Raw genomic sequence first — 21294 nt, forward strand, 5'->3', positions numbered from 1 at the left:
GCGTGTCCTCTCCCAGTGCTGCAGCTCAGTCTTTGTCTCCTCCGTGTTCCTGCAGGGTTGAATTTCGTAGCCTGATGCCAGCAGAACAATTCTCAATTTTTTCAGCTTCGTATCCCTGTCGTTGTTCCTTCCATGGGGTAAAGCAGCTGGAAACACCGAGCTCTTCCCTGCAAACACGTCATGTGTTAGAGATACTGTGAAGAATATGCGAGTCAATGTTGAAATTCTGCAGCATCAGAGAGCGGCTCGTCCATCATGTTGTTTACAGCGGCCATGTCCAGGCTCTCACCTTGGTGATGCTATCTTTGCTGCTGCCCCTTTATTCCCTTAATCATTGTCAGTGCAGTAGTTAATAAAAGATCGTCACTGTTGTTGATTTCATTTTGATCACTTACCTAAAGTCTCCTTATCTTCACATTATTCCTGTTTCTCTGCTGGTCTGAATCTTGGGCTTCACTGTTGAACTTGATGAAGGTTCATTTTTTACATACAGACTACTGTTTGCATAAAATGTATTTGTAATTAAAGTGTCATAAAGTGGAAAAAAATTAAATATTTCCAATGTTTGTCAGAATCTAAGTGTCTGGGATCCTGCTCTGCACCGTGACACGTGATGATGTTCAAAACAAATCTAAACATCTCATCACTGGTTCATAGATGCAGCAGAGACGTCAGTCAATAACGAACAATTGAATACAATATTTACGACACTTCGCGAAACTCTCTTCACTGTGGCACAGGATATAAATTACCGGTATTTAAAGTTTGCCCTGAGGTCAGCATGCTTGGAAGGAAGCCCTTATTAAGACCATGAAAATGAGATGTGCAAAGCAAAACTTCAGATAAGGCCAAGTAAAATAGCCCGGTCGCCACGTGTCGTTCCTCCGCGCTGCTACCTGTCACTGGGTTTATTAGGCAGGGAAATAACATCCGTCCGTTGGAGAGAGGAAACAGCCACAGCTTTCAATCAAGCCAATAAACAAGGCTGTTCCCTCCAGAAACACACTGCCCTCTATTACGGTGCACAATGTGGAAAACCAATGCAGCCCTGGCTGCAGAAGCAGAGGGCTCTCCATGACATAATGGCTGTCATATCTTCATTAGAACGGCCCTGTTTCTCTTGGTCAGTGACGTTCAGTCGTTTCGCCTGTGTTCACCTGCATGTGAGCGCTGTTGTGCCTGTTAATCAGTCTTGTAGTGCAGTTTGGTTATTAGATTTTTGTTGTTCTTTTTCGTATTTGAAAGTGACTCATCAGATGTTTTTCATTGGTCCAGAAGCTTTGTGTGATATTATGGTTATGTTATGAGAGGAAGGCAATATTATTTAGTCACTTTTCCTAACGGGAAGATAAGTCTGTTGAATGTTGTTTAACAGTAAATAGTTTTACGCTCATGTTCTTAATACACAAACAGATGCTACTTGTATTTATTAATTAATGCATCAACTTTGTGTATAGGGTTGTGTTCAACTAAACAGGCCCAGGATTCACACTGAGTAGTTAATTAGTGAGTCCATTTAAGATGATTCTATTTAATTACATGTAATTATAGTGACATTTTTGACGGTGGGATTTAATGCATGTAATTCACGTGATGCAGCTTGAAAAATGTTAGGAAGCTGCGTTGCTTCCAGGCTGCTCTTTGAGACCGTATCATTGCAGTGATCATGTCGTATTTCATTTCTGTGTAGAAATGCCGTCGGGCTGGGTAATCTGAGATGACATGAAAGACAATCGCAACGTGCGCTGTGTTCTGATGACCTCATGACTCAGTTTGTGGTAAACAAATGTGGAGGCCATGAGTAGATGTGAAGGATCAACTGACTTGACTTCCTCCATCCATTTTCTTGGATTTTTATATTTCTTATTTTAAAAATATATATAACATATATTTATATATGTTTATATATGTTGTTTTATTGTTGTTTTAAAGCAAAAATAACATTTTGTTTTTAATATGACAGATTAATGGCTTGTGGCTTGACCATCTACGATAAATGGACTTTGGACTCGTTGTAAAATGTCTTGTCGTGGAACTTTAAGATTTGTACTTGAGCTGAAAATCTGTGGGCCTGTGCGGTGGAACCATGTGTCACTGCGTGTCTCATTTCTGTCTTTCACTCTGAGGGCGTATGGACTGTCGCAGCTCGTTCATCACCCTCTCTATGTCCTGCTCTACCACCAACGCAGCTGATTGAGAAAATGTGGGCGGACATTAAGAGGCCGCTGTGGGGTCAGGTGCTCGATGTGTGTGGCATGGCGCTGGCCCCATATTTCTGAAGCTGACTCTGACTCACAGCTAACAGCCTTCTCTGTTTTATGTCTGAGTCTGACCTGAACCAAATACATGTGGTGTCAGCGGTGGCCCTGAGTTACTGTCACCCTGTCAAACACTTGTTATTGAAATGGCTACAGTGGCGTCTCCTCAGCCTGATGAACCGTGTGTGTCACAAAGTGCAGCGTGCTGATTGGTTTTCTAACGTTTCAGTCAGTTTGATCCTCACTGTGGTCGGCTTCCAGTCGTCAGTTTATTGTTGCAGAGGTGTATACATACAGTACACGTACTACAGTGTACGTGCACATAATTAGGTTTTACTGTATTTATGTGTTTTATGTGTCTGCTCAGCAGATGTGCATTCACAGCTGTCCCAGCTTCACTGTCTGTAGTACATCACAGTTTTATGTCTGGCAAGTGCGTATGTGCGAGTGTCGTGACAGGGTAATAAGAAGCCACTTCGTATCGGTTACCCTGCTTTAGAGTCGGTATTAAGATGTGAACGTGTGTGTGTGTGTGTGTGTGTGTGTGTGTGCTCTTAACATACAAGATCTTTAGATGATAAATAAGTCACACTGCTTTTATACATCCAAAGTGTCTTACTGAACTGTGAAGAACAATATTGACTGGAAGATTCTCTAACATCTTGTTACTGCATCTTATGTTACCTGATGGTGAAAACAAATCTTTTGAAACTGCAAAAAAAAAAATTAAAATGACCAATTACATTACAGTAATAACGTCACTGAAAAAACTATTTTTGAGTTTTTAGGTTATTTCGGAGGAGGGGAGGGCGGGGAGGGAAGTTGAATTCCATTACATTGTGTCCGTTAATTGTTGCATAATTGCCTGTATTCTTCATGTTTGGTTCGGCCCTGCCTCGTACGATATGTACTGTACACTGTGTCCCATCCCATTATGCAGAAGTGTGGAGACCCAGCACACAAACAGCCGAGCTGGTTGACAAGCCCGGCAGTACATCAAAGTACCATCACAAATTAATTATACATGCAAAGGCACAGTTAGACGTGTTTACAGATAAATGGCTACTGTGGACCAGCTCGCTGAGTGGATTAGCATTGTAGGAGATTTGATGTGGATTACTTGAAGGGATTATCTCTAGTTTCTTTTTTTTTTTTTGCTCACTAGTAAACTAAGAATACCCGGTGTGGATGCATTTTCAGTTCGGAGTAAATAAAGTTAGTATTTTGTTGTGATGTTGTTCATGTGCTGTTTCCTTCAAATAGTGACACTCGTCCCTGAGAATTCCCTCTGGTTATTTATTGCTTTGTCTGTGTATATATTTTTTGGAAGTGACACAATAGTGACATAAAGCTATTGGTCCAAAAAATGTTTCACGCTGACATTAAAATATGGCAGAACATCTCCGGAGGTGTCACTGTTTGTCGTCTGTGATTTGCTCGCTTGCTCAGCTGAGACAGGAGTTGTCCTGCAGCTCTTCACTGTGAACTCCTCCTGGCACCTGCAGACTGGACCATGGATTATTCACTGAGTGACACAACACTGCGTCCAGCACTTGTGCAAGGATAGGAAATAGTATACAGCAGACTTATGTTGTTTGTTTGCACTGTTGTCATTGTCAGTATCATCAAGATTTATTGATGAAGTTGATGAAAATTGACATGTTTCCTCTGAGGAAGTCAAACACTGGAGGGTGGTGTGTGGTGTAGTATAAAAACTGTATATTTAAATACAAAGGCATAAACAGAGAGGCCATGTGTATACAAGTAAATTTAGCATCTGACTTGGCCTACTTACCATTTAGCTACAAAATCTGATCCAGGTATTTTGGTTCGACTGGAGCTGTGGTATTTAGATATGAACTTCCACGTACACATATTCACTGAACGCTCATTACTGTGTTTTCAGGCTTTTGCTAAATATATACATATCCTGCTACAATGTTATGTCTTCTCTCTTGTTGCTTCATGTTGTATGTTGTGTGACTAATAGGGAGAGGTATAACACGATGACGAGATGATGAGAGACAGATTTAAGATGGGCTGGAAATATGAAAAAGAAGAGTTTAGTATGCCAGAGGCAGAAGACTCTGTGTGGTGTCTCTGGAGGAGCCACATCCTCGGTAGAATGAATAGATCCATTTAGAGAGCTCTCTCTCAGGGACACACACACATTACACACTCATACAAACACACACACACACTCTCTATCTGGAGTACTTTGTCCCTGATACAGCAGAAGGAGCTCTACGTAAGAGCAGCTTAACGCTAACTATTTTCTTGGCCTAACAGCAGTTAAAAGAACGTACACAGGTACAACTTTTTTTTCTCATTTTGAAAAATATTTTAAAAAATATATAATTCAATGATTTTTCTGGCCCAGATGTGGTGTTTGTGGGCCAGAAGTGGTCCCCAGGCCGGGAGTTTGGATCTGTTTTTTTTTAACCCAGTTGTTTGCTTTTACTCAGACACAGTAGCAGGTGTGTTTCTGTGGACAGAGCAGAGGTGAGCAGAAACTCTACTTTGTATTCCAACCAGTGCCCGACAGGGAAGAGAAATCATTGTTATTTTATTAGAGGTTCATTATGAAGTCAGGTCAGACGTCAGGTTGGCTTGTACTGAAGTACACTCCATGTCTCCGTGTTGATAGGTTTTTAATAGGAATGTGGACATGAGCAGGTTCCAGGTTTATTATCTGTGAAATTCCACACATTTTAGTACACGCAGTATTCAGCTCTCTTCATATATTATTAGGTCAGTATCAGGGAAAATCCAAAGGTTTGGAGAGAAATTGAAACATCTGTAGTGTTAATATCTTTTTGTTGTTTACAATTTGGTTTGCAAATATCGCACCTTGTTTGTAGTTTAACGTAAAATTTGGCAAACGTAGATGTTACTCCAACACTTGTCGGAAAACAGACTGTATGTTTGGAGATTAATGCTGCGGACAGTGGCTGTTTTCATCATTGATTAATCTGCAGATTACTTTCTTCATTAACATATTCATCTGTTTTCCCCACAGACTTAAATCAGTCCTTGGTGATAGCAGTTTTATCTCACACGCAATAGAGCCCAGTCAGAGAGAGAGAGGAAGAGAGAGAGAGGGAGAGAGAGAGAAAACTGTTCAGGGTTTTCACTGCTCACTGTGGAGCAGTTGAAGGTGGTGCCTGTGGTGTTTTAATGCACATGAAGAGTGAGGAGCTAATGGAGCAGATTGGCACAGTATGTTAGGTTATGTCACAATATGTAAATGACAATAAGTGGCATAAAGTTAACGATGTGATCTGTTCACAGTTTCTCTGGTAAAGTTCAGTCTCTGTGTTCAGTGATGAAGATTTCGCCTTATTTGTCCATTTTCAGGTGAATGCATAGTTAAATTCATACTTCACTTTCTTCTTGTCTCATTTGCCTATACAGTACAACACATTCTATCTAGAGCCTTTTGTTCTTTAATTTGTAGTATTTCCTCAGGATGAATATTTTGAATAATAATAATAATAATACATAGTTTTTTCCACATAAAGAGTCATAGAATAACCAGTCAATCTAATCTGGTTTGAACTACAATAATACATGACATTTTTTGGATGTTCTTGGTATGACTGTGACACAGTCGCAGAGTTGATGTTAGCAGTAAGTTGGAGGTGACACTTAGATGTTCCTAAATATTTTATATAGTTTGAATTTCAAATGACACAATGACAGAGATATTTATGTCTCGTGTTTTACCCAAGGGTCGTGCTTTGTGAAGGGCATTAAAAAATGAGTCAGAGTAGATGGAGTGAAGCAGCGTTGACTGCATAAATCTTCATGCATAAATCAACAGGAAGTGAATGGCATAGCAAGAGGGACGGAGAAAAGAATGGTCAAAAAAGTCTGGATGTGGATCACAGGGTTGTCAGTTTCAGTCTGGAAAAAAAAAAAGAAAACAAGCAAGTTTTTCTGCTTTGTTGATTACCACCACTTCAGACGTAGACAGTCGTCTCTGCAATGACTGTTACCATGACCAAATTGTTAAAGCAATCAGTTTATATTTGTTACCTGTGTGTCATTGAACGTTAAAGTAGTGAGTTGCTGATGAAAAAAAGTTTCCCAAAGGTTTCTTTTGTTCTGTTTCTTTGGCTTCTCTTACATTTACACAACAAACTAAACTTTCTTCTTGTTCAAACCCCAATTTATTCTCAGTTCAGACTCACTGTGCCTGACTTATCGTTTAGCCTTTTCATTTGTGTTGGAAGAACAGAGTGTTGTTGACTACTGAAGGGAACGCATTGTAATTCTTCAACATAGAACGGTGAAGAACATTTTCCTTTAGTTATAAAAAAAAGCTGTGTTTCGTCTCTAACAGTCAACAAAAGACAGTTGTTTTTACCTTTACCAATCGAAACTCAGGCATGAATTCCTTTCGATCGTCTGATGTAAATGATGTCGATTTTCCCACTCCTGTTTCTGTATTGTACATTTTTCACATTTAATCGCACCCGCTTTCTTCCTGCAGTGTGGGCAGGCAGCAGAGGCTCGAGTGTTTCATCATCTCATCCTCACCCGTGCCTCACTGTTGCTCTCCTGTCTATTGATGGAGAAGCTGCTACTGTAAACAACAGGGTTTTATTCACCTTGGTAGGGTCTGCTTTTCCACAGTGTCAGCAAAAATTTACACTTGGATGTGGAGGTTTGTGCTGTCTGCTCTGCAAGTCAAGGCATAGTATTTCAATGGATGTTTTCAGGCTATTGATGCAAATCCAGAATGGTTTGTCATGTAAACACATGTGCAATTAGGTCAAGAGTTTTAGCCTGAGCAAAACAAGTCCTTATTTCAGTCATTTACACTTATTCTTACATTCTTTAACTCAGAAAGAAATATCATTAAACAAAATCAACAATGGGACTGCTGCAGCTCCTCCTCCTCCTGTTGTTGTTCCTGCTTCTGTTTCTGCTTCTTCTATTCTTCCCCACCTTCTGTTTCTGCTTCTTCTATTCTTCCTAGTCCTGATTCTAGAATAAATCACTTTTTCTCTTCTTATTCTATTCATCATCCAGTGTGCCAACACACATGCACTGTTACATTAAAAATGTCAAGAAATATGAGTGGCCGACTCAGGTTGAAATATAGAAGAATAAAACAACAACTTTATTTTGTTCACACAGAAAACAAAGATTTCTTCGGGCCAGGCCAGGCTGGGCCGCAGGGACCAGTTCCCTCCCAGGCTAGAACCGTTTAGTTTGGAAAAGTTCCTTCTTTCTTCTGTCCCAGTTTGTCTGTGATACTGGATCAGCCTCACGGCGTTTGGACTGGTGCTCGGCCATCTGTGTGTTCTGCTGTCAGAGGCTGCACACTGTCTGTGTTCCAGTATGTGTTTGTTTGTGTTCTACAACAAACACCTAGATTAAGAACAATTCAGTTCAGTTATTGTAAAGAAACGTATATATATATATATATATTCAGAACTGTGTAGCCTGTCTGGCCATGCTGTTTCTGTTCAAAATAAACTGACTGTTTGACTGTTTAAATGAATGAATAATGAGATGAAGTTTGACTGTAAATGTACAAAATCACCTGTGGGAGAACGATGAAACGTCATTTTTCAAACTGTGTTAAACTTCTTCATGACCTGTTAACAAGGGGATTTAAAATCTAACATTTATTTTAACACCTAATAAAATATACATTAAACAAGAAAACTATGTAATATATAAAATAATTATAAACTACACAAGGGCTATTCTTCTTTGACGTCCCTCCTGTCGATCCACAGCTGTATTTCTCTCTGTATTCTCTGTATTCACCCGCCTTCTACCAAGTTGAAAGAATTATTCATGAATGATTTGCAGCATGAACTGAGGCAGAGAAGTTTTTATTCCTGTGGCAAAGAAAAAAAAAATCCAAGCCACAGTTGGCTCAACGTTGCCCTGAAGTTAAGTTTAAATAAGCTGAATTACTAGATCTATCAAATGTTACACTTCATATCGCAGCACATTTCACAGAACAAAAGAACTTCATCAGGGACTTCACCTGTGTTTATTATTAAAACTGCAGGAGTTCTACAACAGCCAATCAGAAGAACAGGAGGCAGAGGCTGCACTTTATTTATTCTTGGACCTTGACCTGTGATACACGTGTTCATAAACCCAAATGTAACAGATGGCAGCCTGAGTTATCGCAATGGGGAGGGGAGGACGATAATCTTGTTTTCAATTTTAATGTAATTTGTTTATTTGTGAGGAAATGATGCAGAATGAGATTGAGTTTTGAAGAAATTGCAAAGCAATGGTAAGCCTTCTGTTAAGTGCTTCTGTGAAATGAAAACTTTTTGGACTGTGTATTAGAGAAACAATGAGTGAATGCATGGTGGAATTATTGGATATACGGCATGCATTTTAACCAGGATATATGCTGGTTAAAATCCAGTGCGTAGCCCAGTGTGTTGAAATACAGGAATAATTCTAATGCAATAACTTTCCTAATTAATTAGTGCAATTAAAATGCACATTTGGATACAATATTAATATTGCTGTGGTAGTTTATTATTGATACAGTGTCCTGCTCTACAGGCTGTTCAGCCTTGTCTCTGTCTGAACCCAGATCAGAAGAAGCAGTTTTTTGCGTGTACTTTCTGCTGATGCAGACCATCTCTGTCCTGCTTTGGTCAGCAAACTAAAAACTTCACTTCACCGTCTCCTGTCTGTGTCTCCAGCTTGTGTTTGTTGCTTGATTGTTACGGTAGCTTGTTTGTTGTTGACAGCTGATTTGAGTGAAAGCTAAAACGCCATTAGCATTGTTTTTTCCTGGCAGCTACAGAAAGTTTATCCGTGACTAAAATCTTTGACCTGATTTTAGACGTTGCCGCTCTTTTATGGGAAAAAGCGAATTGTGAAAATAAAGAGTCAAAATGAAGAGAACCCAGTGCTGGCAGCGTGATGCATTACTGCAGCGTGGGTATGTGAGAGGTTGGCATTTGAATTTCAGTCCCTTCACACCTGCATCAGCAAATGTCTGGCAGTGCATCACATTGAAAATACTCTCCCTCATATTGTTGCCATGCTGGTGTCTGCAATGATTCAGAAAAACAATGAAAACTCCTGTGGAACAATATAAATCTGGGCTGACCGCTGCTCTGAGTCAGCCTAATGACTACACGCTCTGATAAAGTACACAGTAATACTTCGGAAACAAAGTGCCTCCTGGTTTTAGTTGTATATTCCCTATACTGTACATATATCCAAATAAATGAGCGTCACGTCCTGTGGAGCATATTTTTAGCGCGGGTGCTGCATTATGGTGCCCTAAAAATGTTTAATTATTTTCTGAGAAAAGAATTAAATGCAAGAAGCAGAAACGGCATTAATAATTCAACTGAATCAAAGAAGCAGAGAAGAAACCAGAGCCGATGATGTGGACTGGTGTGTGAGGAGTTTGTGCCAACAAGAAGACGAGGAGACTTTGGTGGGGCTCGGGGGGCTTTGGTAGTCGATGAGAAGAGCAACTGTATCTGCCACAGGGGGCAGAGAGATCGTTTTACCCCCCACTCTCTCCCTCATCCTCACTCCTTTCTTCTTCTCCTTGTGTTTCTTTTCTAACTTGTTTCCCTGCATTTTCTTTAAGAGCGACAATCCAAGAGAGACAGAGACATACAGAGAGAGAGAGAGGAAGGTCAGCAGAGAGAGATAATTTTACAGTGATGTCATTGGTGGTTAGTACAGGTCTTCTGTTTTCTCTTCTTAATACCCCTTCCCCCCCCCACCACCACCACCTTCTTCTTCACTTCTTGACTTCAGCTCCTCTCATCTTTCCTCTCCTCTCCTTCCCTCCTCCTTTTCTCCCCTCCCCTCTCTTTTCCTCTCCTCTATTCTCCCACATGCAAGAACACATTGAACAGGGAGACGAGGGCTGCGGCTGATAAGGAGAAAACAAAAGCAGCCTTCTCCTCTTCCTCCTCCTCATCATCACTCCTTTGTGTGTTCCTCCTCCAACTTGCTTTATCTCTGTCTTTAACAGCCCTGGGTTTTGTGCTCATTAATTTCATTTCAGACGTTATTCTCTCCTTCACTTTTTGCTCCTCCTGTTACCTTGTCCTCCTTCTCTCGTCGTCCTTCTCAGAATACACTGAACTCACATCTGTCACCTGAGAGACAAACAGAGAGGAGCTCGACTCCCTAGCAGTAAACCCAGGCTGCAGTATGTGACTATACACCGCTTTATTGTCATCACTTTGAATTTTTTTTTTTTTTTGTAGTATTTGCTGATCTGTTTTCTTGACTAACAGAATAGTTATTTGAGTTCTCTAAAAAATGAAACAAAGACTCACAGTAGCTCAAATGTTATCTTTAGAATTTATTCCGCTCACTTGGCAGAAAAGGAATCATTTCAGTGCGAGGCCGGCCTTGGCAAGGACATGGTCCAAACATCTGAGCTTCAGGTATCAGTCAGACTCTCAGTAGTCTTGTCAGGTTTCAAACCAATTCATTTCTGGTTACAAACCTTGGTTTCCAAAATGTTTAGAAAGACCAGGTCTAAAAAGCAGCCTCTTGTGGTTTCTAGAACGAATCAAAAAATGTCAGAACAGAAAAACCAAATTAACTGGTTCAGACACTGGTATTCATTAATTATTCACTCTTAATGGACCATAGGTGTGAATTAAGGTGTGAATGTTTGTTGCCCTGTGATGGGGCTGTAAAAAAGATTAAGCAGCATTTTTTTTTTTTTTTTTGTAATTTTTTTTTTGTACTGTACTGAACATTTTTATAGTTGGTTTTATAAATAGAGAGAATAGTGGGAGAGACCTGAGGCGTGGGAAAACTCTGTCCCAGCCTGTCAGAGCGTCTGACTCCACAAACACCTCCAACCACAGAGACCAAAAGCGCTGCCATCGCTCCTGGCTCTGTGTTTATGATGGGATGGTATTTCCTTAAGGGGATTTCCAGCCATGTTGTCTGGTTGTCCATCTCACCTACAGAGCTACTTAGGCAACATTTCCTGTTGTGAGTGATGGAGTGACTCAGTGATTTAGAGAACTCCATCATTTTGATTACAGTGTAGAACAAACATCATTATTGTCTTCATATTTTATTTTTCCTGCACTGGAACAGAGGCTTTTAATGGCTTGATAATCTTGTCAGGAAACTCGTGTCAAAAAACGTGTCAAGTGCTAACAATGGATGAATTTAAATAAACATTATTTTAAATATACGAAGCAAGATGAACAGGGCTAAATAGCAGCCAGTTAAAGCATAAAATGTCAAAAATTAAATGTCAAATTATCCAAGAAGCATTATTAAGGAATAAACAACAATAAGATTGAATTTGATATTTCAATAATAAAATAAGAAAACTTATGAAGACATTTAACGATGTCCAAAAACACCACAATTACCAAGAGAGTTAATAGTTAAGTCACACTAAAAAATAATTTAGAGAGGAAAAAAAAATTGGATTTGACCTAAGGACACAGCTTACTGGAAAGAACTCCCAGCAGAAGCTGTATTTATTACCAAGGAATTTGGAAGACTGACAAGCTCTGTAATCTCTGTGAAATTAATTTTGGTTGCTAAAAAAAATCTGTAGAAAAAAATATGCCACCTTGCTGATGCTGATGTTTTTATTATTCTTTTAATGGAATTGTGAATAAAAATATAACAAATATTGGGTTCAGCCAGGGATTTGCTAAATTAGCAAAGTTAGTTTTCTAAAGACTTCAAGCCTGTTTGTCAGATTTATCCCTCGACCAAATTAGCTGAATACTTCTGCTAATACTGTAAATTAGCTGTGTACTTGGTAAATAGATTTGGTTTATTTTTAATTTTGTAGTATTTTATTTATTTTTTATTGCAGTACTTTGGCTATCACACTTTTTTTTTAAAAACATGGAGGAAGAAATGCTTGACACAATCTTGTTACAGATTACTTTTACCACCAATATTAACTAGTGGATAAAAGTTCCAGTGACAAAGAGATTTTTTTTTCTTTTTGTGACTTTAACAGCACATTGAAATCCTGTTCTGTTTTATATTTTCCATTTTTATTACTTTAGTGAGGATTTATCCTTCACTGAGCAGCTCTTCATTAACATCTTAAAAAAGAATAGGTGTCGTTGTTACTGTGTCACACTGCTTTTCATTGACTGTGCTGTTGTTTCCCATCAGAACACTTGACTTCAGTTGTACATATTCGGTCATTTCTATAAATTAGCTACATCGATGAAAAAAGAAGAAGAAAAAAAGGCTTCGTGTTGAAGCAGTTCCACAACTGTAGCCGTTCTGTTTGTATCATGTAGCTGCCAGGCACTCAGACCAAAACACACAGGCTGCGTTTTACCCTCACAGTCATTTAGTCATTAATTTAAAACTCAGTGTAATTGCAATCGAGTGAAAAATCTTTAAACAATGAGCTCCGGAGCAAACACATTCAAAGGTTAAATTAGGTTATTTGCTGTAAAGCGCAGCAGTTAAGCAGACATTTGTTTCTGCGATGATTAAATAGGGGGATTATGCACAATTTGAGGATTTAGCAGTGTGATCTAAATCAGTTTTGGAGATGTAGGCTAATTAATTTTGTCCACAATTAATGGTTTTTGAAATACAGTGCATCTCTATGGAATATTACAAATTCTCTGTACGCAGAGAAACGTCCAGACCTTTTGGTCCACGCTGTAGCTCTTTTCCTGTGAGACGTTGACAGGCTTTTAACAAGATCGAGACTCCACATAACTCTGCTTCTTTTCTGCATCCACTGGCCACAGCGCAGTTTTCTGTCTTCTTATCATTAAATGAACTCTTCCTGCTTCTAAACTTATGGCCTCCTTAATATACACTCGAGACATCTCACTTGAATTAAACCTCAGCTTGTCAAATTGTTGACTGAGACGATGTGGGTCACAAGAGTTCTGGCTGCTGAGCTGATCAGACCTGCTTACAGTACGTCTCTCTGTCACCTTCTTCCTACAGCAGCTGTCCTACATTTACAGCTGCATCCTTGAAATACTTTTTTTTTTGCCAGTTAGCATCTTTTGTGCACTAATAATATAAGTAATGTTATGCTTAGTTTAGTTTAAAAACATCACAATTTATGGCATATAAATATTGCTATCCGCCTTCTGCAAACAAAATACCTTGTTCATTTACGTCTCTTTATTTTTGCAAAGCTGGAGTGAACTGTTACAGCAGTGTTTGGAGAAGAACTGGCTCCACCTGTAACGTAACAATGTCGCAAAAAGCCACCTTTTTTGTTGTTTCACCCTTTAGCCAATCAGCTTCATTATAAAAGATGAACAGTACATACGCGTATAATAATGTTGGTGACATTTAATCTCATCTGAACAGCACATTGTTAACATGGCTCTGTGAGCCTCGCTGCATCATTCGCTGTCTGACCGTGCCCTCTGGAAGAATGACTTTTATGAGTCATTATGCACTTGGCTGTTGTTTATAGAAATATATACGCACACACACACATATTTATTTATATATATACATTTATATGTATATATAACCACATATATGTTGATGTGTGTGCATATGCATGTACCTGCCTGTGTGTGTTTGTGTATGTGTATGTGTGTCCTTCAGCATAATTCAGTGTGTCTGCCAACTACCACATGTTTATGACAGCTGGATAGTGACAGCTAGACTTGTTTTTGTGTCACAAACTGCCAGAAGCTCATGGCAGATACAAGATACACACACACACACACACAGATACAAGTATGCAGATATAGACTCCGAGTGAGTAGGCTCATTTGTGATTCTTAGAGCTGGTCTTAGACTTAGACTCTTAGACTAACTTTAAGGCATAAGATAGTATTTTTTTCAGACAGGTTTAAGGTTAAAAAAATTCTGTCAATTTACCAAAGAATGCGGCGTAAGTGATGGTGCGTCCTGTCCTCTGCCTCTAAAGTCATGGTCCATGAATGCACCACCATGACTTGGCCTTGTCCTCACGGGGTTTTTGGCCGGACAAACCACAGAACAGGCTGCTTGTTAATCATTGTTCCTGTTTTTTGAGAAAGTCTGTGCCTTTGTGTCACTAAAGTGATGGGAGTGGAGCAGTGCCAGAGTCAGGAAACAATAATAACCAGAGTTCATAATTGAATTTGTTTCTTTGGCCTCAGGACAAGTGGAGGAGTAGTTCAAAGAAAGTAAATAGATGAAAAAAAATCATATATATATATATATATAAAAATAATAAAGCAGAAGAATAGAGGGGCAGGGAGGAGGAGACCTCTCCCCTTGACTTCCACTGACACAGGATGACAATAGAGACTGTCGTCTCTCTGAATCAGATTAGCCCGTTCTCTCTTTCATCATTTTTAGATGCCTTGACCATTTGTGGGCAATAATGCTATTAAACCAGAGTTGGGTCTAAGAATGAGGAAGAAAGAAAAAGACACAGAGGAAAAGAGAGGAGAGGGAAAAGGAAAAGTGCATCACATATTAGGACTGATTGGACAATAACCAAAGATTATTAACTAGGTAAGTTACAGTGGACACACTGGACTGTACTATATAGTGTGCGGGGGGGGGGGGGGGGTTTGATGATTCAACACACGACAGTCCAGCCAGGGGAGAGAGTTGAACCACTGGGGCAAAAGATAACAACTAAATTTTCCAGCTCTCTGCAAAGATATATCTAAAATGAAAACAAACTACAGCTCATAGACAGGATTTGTTTAGATATGTTCACACTCACCGACCACATGTAATCAGCTGGGAAAACATTGTTATTTCCTGGCACAATATGTGACAAACACTGTGCGAGCACACAAACACGCCGTTACAAGAGATGTCATTAACGAGTGTGATTTTTGAGCAGGTTGTTAAAAGTAATTACAGGGTGGAGAACTTCAGAAAAAAACATCTTTATAAAAAGCTGTTTCTCACATGAAGTGTACACTTTTGTCAGCATTTGCTGAAGAACCACTCAGTGCCCTATTCAGCACCAGTGTTGTGGATCATTAAGCAAAACAAGAAGCACTTATTGGCTTCAAACCCTCAACACAGCATGTTCACTGATGTGTTTTTGTTCTGAGACGGTGAGGTTGCAAGTAGGGGGCAGCAGACAGATGGAGAGCACGTGTACACAACATACATTAGTATCCTGCTACATGGAGAGAAGAAAAACAAAAAAATATAATAAATTATACCGGAAAACAAGACAGGATATTTGAACACATATTGAGATACCTGAAAAAGACCAGCGGAGGGAGAAAGCGGCGAGGAGACAATGTAAAGTTGCCGACAGATGGTGTGAGGTTCGGAGCCAAGTCACATGACAACATAACTGCACTGAAAGGAAAGAGCTCCTTCAATTGTAGGCCTTCTCGTTGTCTTTATTAGAGGCTGTCATCCATATAAACAGCTGGAGAATTGATGCTAATGCTACGGTACAGTAGCACATGAACCAGTGCAGACTCTCCCTGACCTTTGGATAGAGATGAACAGAAATATAAAGATTAATTCACTGTCATCACTGCACATGTAACACTAGGGATAAAGCCATCTGACTCTTTAAATCCTGATACTGAGACTTGAGTTTTACATATCAACAGACACCTGACATCACCCAAATAAAATTGTTAGATACCATACTGTATTCTTTTAAGTATTATAATCACTGAATGGCAACAGAGATCAAAAGTGTCAAATTATCTTTGAAAGTTTAGGATTATTCTTGGACATTTTATTTGCAGTATTTCACCTGGCATTCTGTGACTCTTGAGTCCATGGAGATTTGTTTGTTTGTCACTGTTAAGACCTCGAATGCTGTCTCCAGACTGTTTATGTTTTATGTGTGGACTGGACTCTCGTGTACAGTGAGAATTTGCAGACAAAGCACTGAAGTATCCCCTGTAGTGCTGCTGGTGACGCACATACAGCGACCACGCAGCATAATTAAAATGTATTACTCCAATATCACAGCAGAACCTAAGGCATACGTTGAGATAAACACAATGTTTGAGATAATATTTAAATATTCTTTAAATCTATTTATTTGAAGATGTATTATGTATTCATGGATGCTTTATGTAAGAAGCTGCCCACCAGTCAGTGATTGTCCTCCTCCTATTGTCCTATTCATAATGAACCAGACATTTTATTATGAGATAATTTTGGAATGAAGGCCAAAGAAGCACGCACTATTGTAATTTGTACAATAACTCATTTTCCTGCTTCCATTGTTCCTTCCAAAAAAATAGTGTCATTACAGGAGAATGTGATCATCGCCATGGTTACTGATCCATACCACTGGTTTTGACGACAGTGTGGATAGTCAGTTTTATTTTTGGAATAATATATATAAAATATAAAATATAACATAATATAATAAGGCTGCCGCCCAGCCTCCTCTGCACATACACAGTTATGCTATGTAAATGTTTAAAATACAGTATGACATTATTTTTTTGTTTAGTTTTGTTTTTAAAAGGCAGAATCTGTTGGAAATATATCTTCAAAGCTTCAATATCATGGACACGGCACCAAAAACACAAAGTACTGTCATTGATATCACAGTAGAATGTAAATTGTATTGGTGTTTTACTCTTAACCACTAACATATTTGAGTTTCAACAGAAATATGTCTTTGTTCTTGAGTTTGAATTTCCTTTGAATTTTCCTTTTAGTGTGTCTCGTGGTGTGCTGCCTCAGATTGAACTGTCTGGCTCCTGAGAGGAAGTGAAAACACCATGTTCCACTCACTGTCTCATTAGTGTGATGTAAAAGGGAGGCAGAGACATGAGTGTGAAAGGAGAGGATGATGGACAGGAGTGTTCAGAGGAGGCTGCTGGGACTCAGCTCTTCAAGAACATGAACAGTGGTTGATATTGATGACACTCTTCTCCTGTGTAGCGCTGAGTGGATTACAAACTCCTACTGTAAACAGAGCCTGCCTGAGCCTCATTTAGATCTCACTGTTTTTTTGTTTTGTTTTTGTCTTTCTTTTAGTCTTTAACACAGGCTTTGTGTTAAATTAATTTGGTGGAAACAGAATCCTTCTGGTGTTTATAATTACATTTGGTAAGGAAAAAGACGAGTGATAGTGATGAGCGTCAATAATTTCATTAAAAATACACTTAAATGGCCAAACTGCTCCATTTTGTTGCTTTGGTGAGAACATTATAAATTAGAAAATTAGTGTTTGTCCGAGCATGAAGTAAATGTTTTATCTAAATATTTTTTTCAGGGCTGGTGATAGCCTCCATCTTTCTGAGGGTTCGTGTCTTGTGAAGCTTCTCTGGGGTCTTTGTTCTTCTCCTTCCTGTCTTTGAGTTGTCTCTACAGCGTCTTTGACCATTATATCAGCTGTCTTTCCTCATTACACATTCAGACAAATCCGACACAATCTTGTCTCTCAGTTCATCCTGGACTGCAACCTCCTTCATCCCTCTGATACTGTATGTCCATTTCTCACCCTGTCCATCTCCACTTCCAATTAGAAACACAAACAGACACACTGTCTCCTAACCATACATAAATGTGGCCAGAATTCCCAAGAGTGGCTGGAGCCAATCCCAGCGATCGTTAAGCAAACGCGGAGTCGTGCCTGGAGAGTCCACCAGTCCATCAGTAGACCACAAATAAAGACACACTTCACTAATTTGCACTGATATTTATGGTCAATTCAAAAAGAAATAAATTGTATATATACTACAAATAAATAAATAAATAAATTACCATAAATAACCATAAATAAAAACACACAGGAGTGTATGTGTATATTTGTGTATATGTATAAATATGTATGTGTATACCTATGTATGTGTAGTATATATGTATATACATATATAGAGACAGAGCATTGGGTCCATGATGACTAACATACACAAAGAATAAGTGAATTAAAGAATACAATTTAAAATGATCTTAGTTTGACAGCAACATATCTGAACCAGAGAGCGCTCATGGGCGTTTTGTAACTCTTCTTCTACATGACTACCAAACTGATGACTTGTGAGGTGGAGGCGGTGGTTGTGGGACTTGATCTGGAGCCCAAACCGTGAAGCTTGACTTTTACATTTTAATGATCCTGACTTCTGAGCAGCAGCAGGTTGAATTTAAAGTTCAGGTCAGAGATCTAACGCCACGTGTTCTGTCAAATGAGGCTCAACCTGACGTCTCATCCACACAGGCACAAACTCCTTGTCTGGCGTGTGTCTGCGTTCCACGTAGAGCTGATGTACTAATGATGATGCCGTTAACATATGTCTCAGCTTCATGAGCGAGCAGCGAAATTACCTTTCATGTTGTGTTTACACTGCCTGACTTCAAAGTGTTTGTCTATTTTTAAGGAATATATGTTTTCCCAGGCTCAAACTCATTAAAGGTGCATTATGTAGAGTATATCCCTTGAAAGCATTATGGCTGCATACACTGCTTTGATACATGAGAAGATTGCTTTGAAGTGAGAAACTCTCTCTGTCCCCCGATTCCAGCGGCCCTCGTTCCCAGTCATCATTTTTTCTACTACATCTTCTCCGTTCCGTACAATCCTCTTCATGTTGCTAAATCTTCCTTCTTCTCCTTCTTTTCTCAGTGGGGCGTTTGTTGATTGAGTTCAGTTCCCAGATGACCATGGAGCGAGTGCAGAAAGAAAATCCCAATGTGACAGAGGGAGGCCGCTACACCCCTCCAGACTGTCGGCCTAGATGGAAGGTCTGTAAATGTGCCCCTTACTTTTTGAATTTCATGCACCCGTGCACACACTGTGTGCATGTCGAGGACGCTCAGAACACAGAAGATTGCATGTATCTGCCTCCATATTCTCCTCTCACACTGACAGCATAAACCACATGTGACATTTTCACTTAAAGTGCGTAGGAATGGAGAACAAAGGCCGGGAATAAAAAGGCCATCGGGCTAAATTATTTAATACTATAATAATTAGGTCTACCTTTTATATTTTATTCATCTATAGTCACTCTGGTTCATCTTCTCTACTTTGTTTTCAGATAAAAAAAATATATATATATATATAAAGTCTTGGGTAGTCTGTACTGTAGTGGTTTGAAGCTGGGGCTTGTGTAGAACTGCCAGTTTGGATCCCAACCCCAGCAGAGCTGTGATGTGCTGAGTAGGCAACATCATTTCATTTCATCTGTTCAGTCGTGCCGAGAAATCCAACCTGTCTGCTGATCATTTCCAGAATGTTCCAACAAATAATCATTAATTTAACAAATCACTCACCAAACTGTTTCTGTGCAGGTGGCCATTATTATCCCGTTCCGTCACAGGGAAAACCACCTGAAGTACTGGCTCCACTACGTCCACCCCATCCTCAGACGGCAGAGGATCGACTACGGCATCTACATCATCAATCAGGTACAGCAGCCCACATTTGTTGGTTATGGATTGATTTGTGGTTGTATGGTTTCAGCAGACGATTGCTAAATTAATACAAAATATAAAAACAGACACGGATGCATCGTATGCATGTGTATGTAGATTATTTTTCCAATCACATTCCCATTTTAGAGCATCATCAGTGTATTCTCTGAGAATTCAGATAAATGATTTTTCCAGGTTGAAGTACCTCAGGGCTTCTGTTTCTTGTTCTACATATAAACAGCTTTCTTGTCTGGGTTTGTCCCTCTACTTGTCTGAGGTCAGTAAGAAGATTGAAATTCCTTGTTGGTCGTAAAAGGTGGCAGGTAAACAAACAGAACAGAACGGAACAGACAACAGTGAGTCAGAGCAGTGGCATTTTGACGACGAGAGAACTTGATGTAGCCGACATGACGGCCGATTAAACTTTTGCACCAGGCCCTGCACTCGCAGAGGATGTCGGAGAGCACTCTGCCATCGTGCTCATTCAAGTGTTAAATGAGTGAAAGGCTGGAACCTTTTAACACCGAGGGACAGTGAGGGAGAGGTGAACGGCAATCATTTTCCCCTTTCAGTCGCCTTGCTAACAGATAATGGCTGTCAATTCCTCAGAGTAAAAAAGAAGTGGCCCTTTGGGGATTTGAAAAAAGTGACCTAGTTACACCTGGGCACACACACACACACATACACAGGATATACAGAATACATTTCCACTACTTTAAAGGTGTAAAGTAGTGGAAGAATGTTTTGTAAAAAAAAAAAAAAAAGAGGGGTTTACTGAATGATTCACTTTGAATCCTCAAAGATCATTAAAAACTAAATAATATATATATATAAATATATTTAAAAGAATGTTTTGACTGCAGTACCACTACTGGCCAACGGGTCCTTAAAAAACCCCTTTTTTACTTGGTCAAGGATAATTGTGCAAGCTGGGAATTTCTAAAATTCAACCAATCACAAGGCTTGTTTGTTGTTGATTTAAGATGTTGGAGCTTTAGGGGCGTGGCTAACACCACCAACATGGCTGCCACTCTGTAAAAGGCTGTGAGGAAGTAATAAAAGGAAAGAAAAGGAATGGAAGGTGGCTCTTAAATGATCTTTACGTAAATCTTCCAGGGTGGCAGAAGGGGGTGGAACCGATCCCATCAGTCATCAAGCAAAGGCCAGGACACACCCTTGACAGTTAGCCAGTACATCACTGAGTTGTCATCCATTTGTCCACAAAACACAGTGTAAACACCAAACAGTGTCTCCGTTTGTATAAGCACGGTGTCATGTGTTGGCTGTGTGTTTTGCTGCTCTGGCTAAAGGACATTTTCTCAGTTGCTGTGTTTGGGAACAGTGTTGGCGGTGCTGCGGGTGAGGGACAGTGCGTAGGCGTTGCAGAGGGATCATGCGGAAAGTGATGTAGCAACCTCGCTGTTCTGTCCTGCTGCTCTGTGTGTTCCCTCCTCCAGGACCACGGACAGCGCTTGTTTGTTGGCCTTCGGCTCATCGAGATGGAGAGGTAGAGAAAGTACAAGTAAAAATTAGTCAACATTAAACAAACCAGATGAGGAAGAGTGTGTGAGGAAGCAATGTTAAGACCAAAAGTCTAGAAGTAGCTGTACCTAAGCCATCTGCTGTCTTGAACACACACACACACACACACACACACACACAGACTGACCCTGGTTCTTGCTTCCACCTCAGGACACTCATGTGGAAGCTCAGACATTTCCCT

The 21294-nt window shown here is 39.7% G+C and overlaps 1 protein-coding gene across 2 annotated transcripts in view; it reads left to right on the top strand.

Moving 5' to 3' along the window:
• The window catches only part of b4galt2 (UDP-Gal:betaGlcNAc beta 1,4- galactosyltransferase, polypeptide 2), a 74659-nt gene that overhangs the window by 12081 nt on the left and 41284 nt on the right, over positions 1–21294 (top strand). For both annotated transcript variants that reach the window (XR_001761710.2, XM_008334419.3), the window contains exons 3-4: positions 18781–18899; positions 19449–19565. Coding sequence is in view for 1 of the 2 variants with exons in the window: in XM_008334419.3 (XP_008332641.1) it covers positions 18781–18899; positions 19449–19565 (236 nt within the window). In the remaining variant the exon portion in view is untranslated. The remainder of the gene's footprint in view (positions 1–18780; positions 18900–19448; positions 19566–21294) is intronic.

This window comes from Cynoglossus semilaevis, chromosome 20, assembly GCF_000523025.1.
Source record: "Cynoglossus semilaevis isolate Cse_v1.0 chromosome 20, Cse_v1.0, whole genome shotgun sequence".
NCBI lineage: Eukaryota > Metazoa > Chordata > Actinopteri > Pleuronectiformes > Cynoglossidae > Cynoglossus > Cynoglossus semilaevis.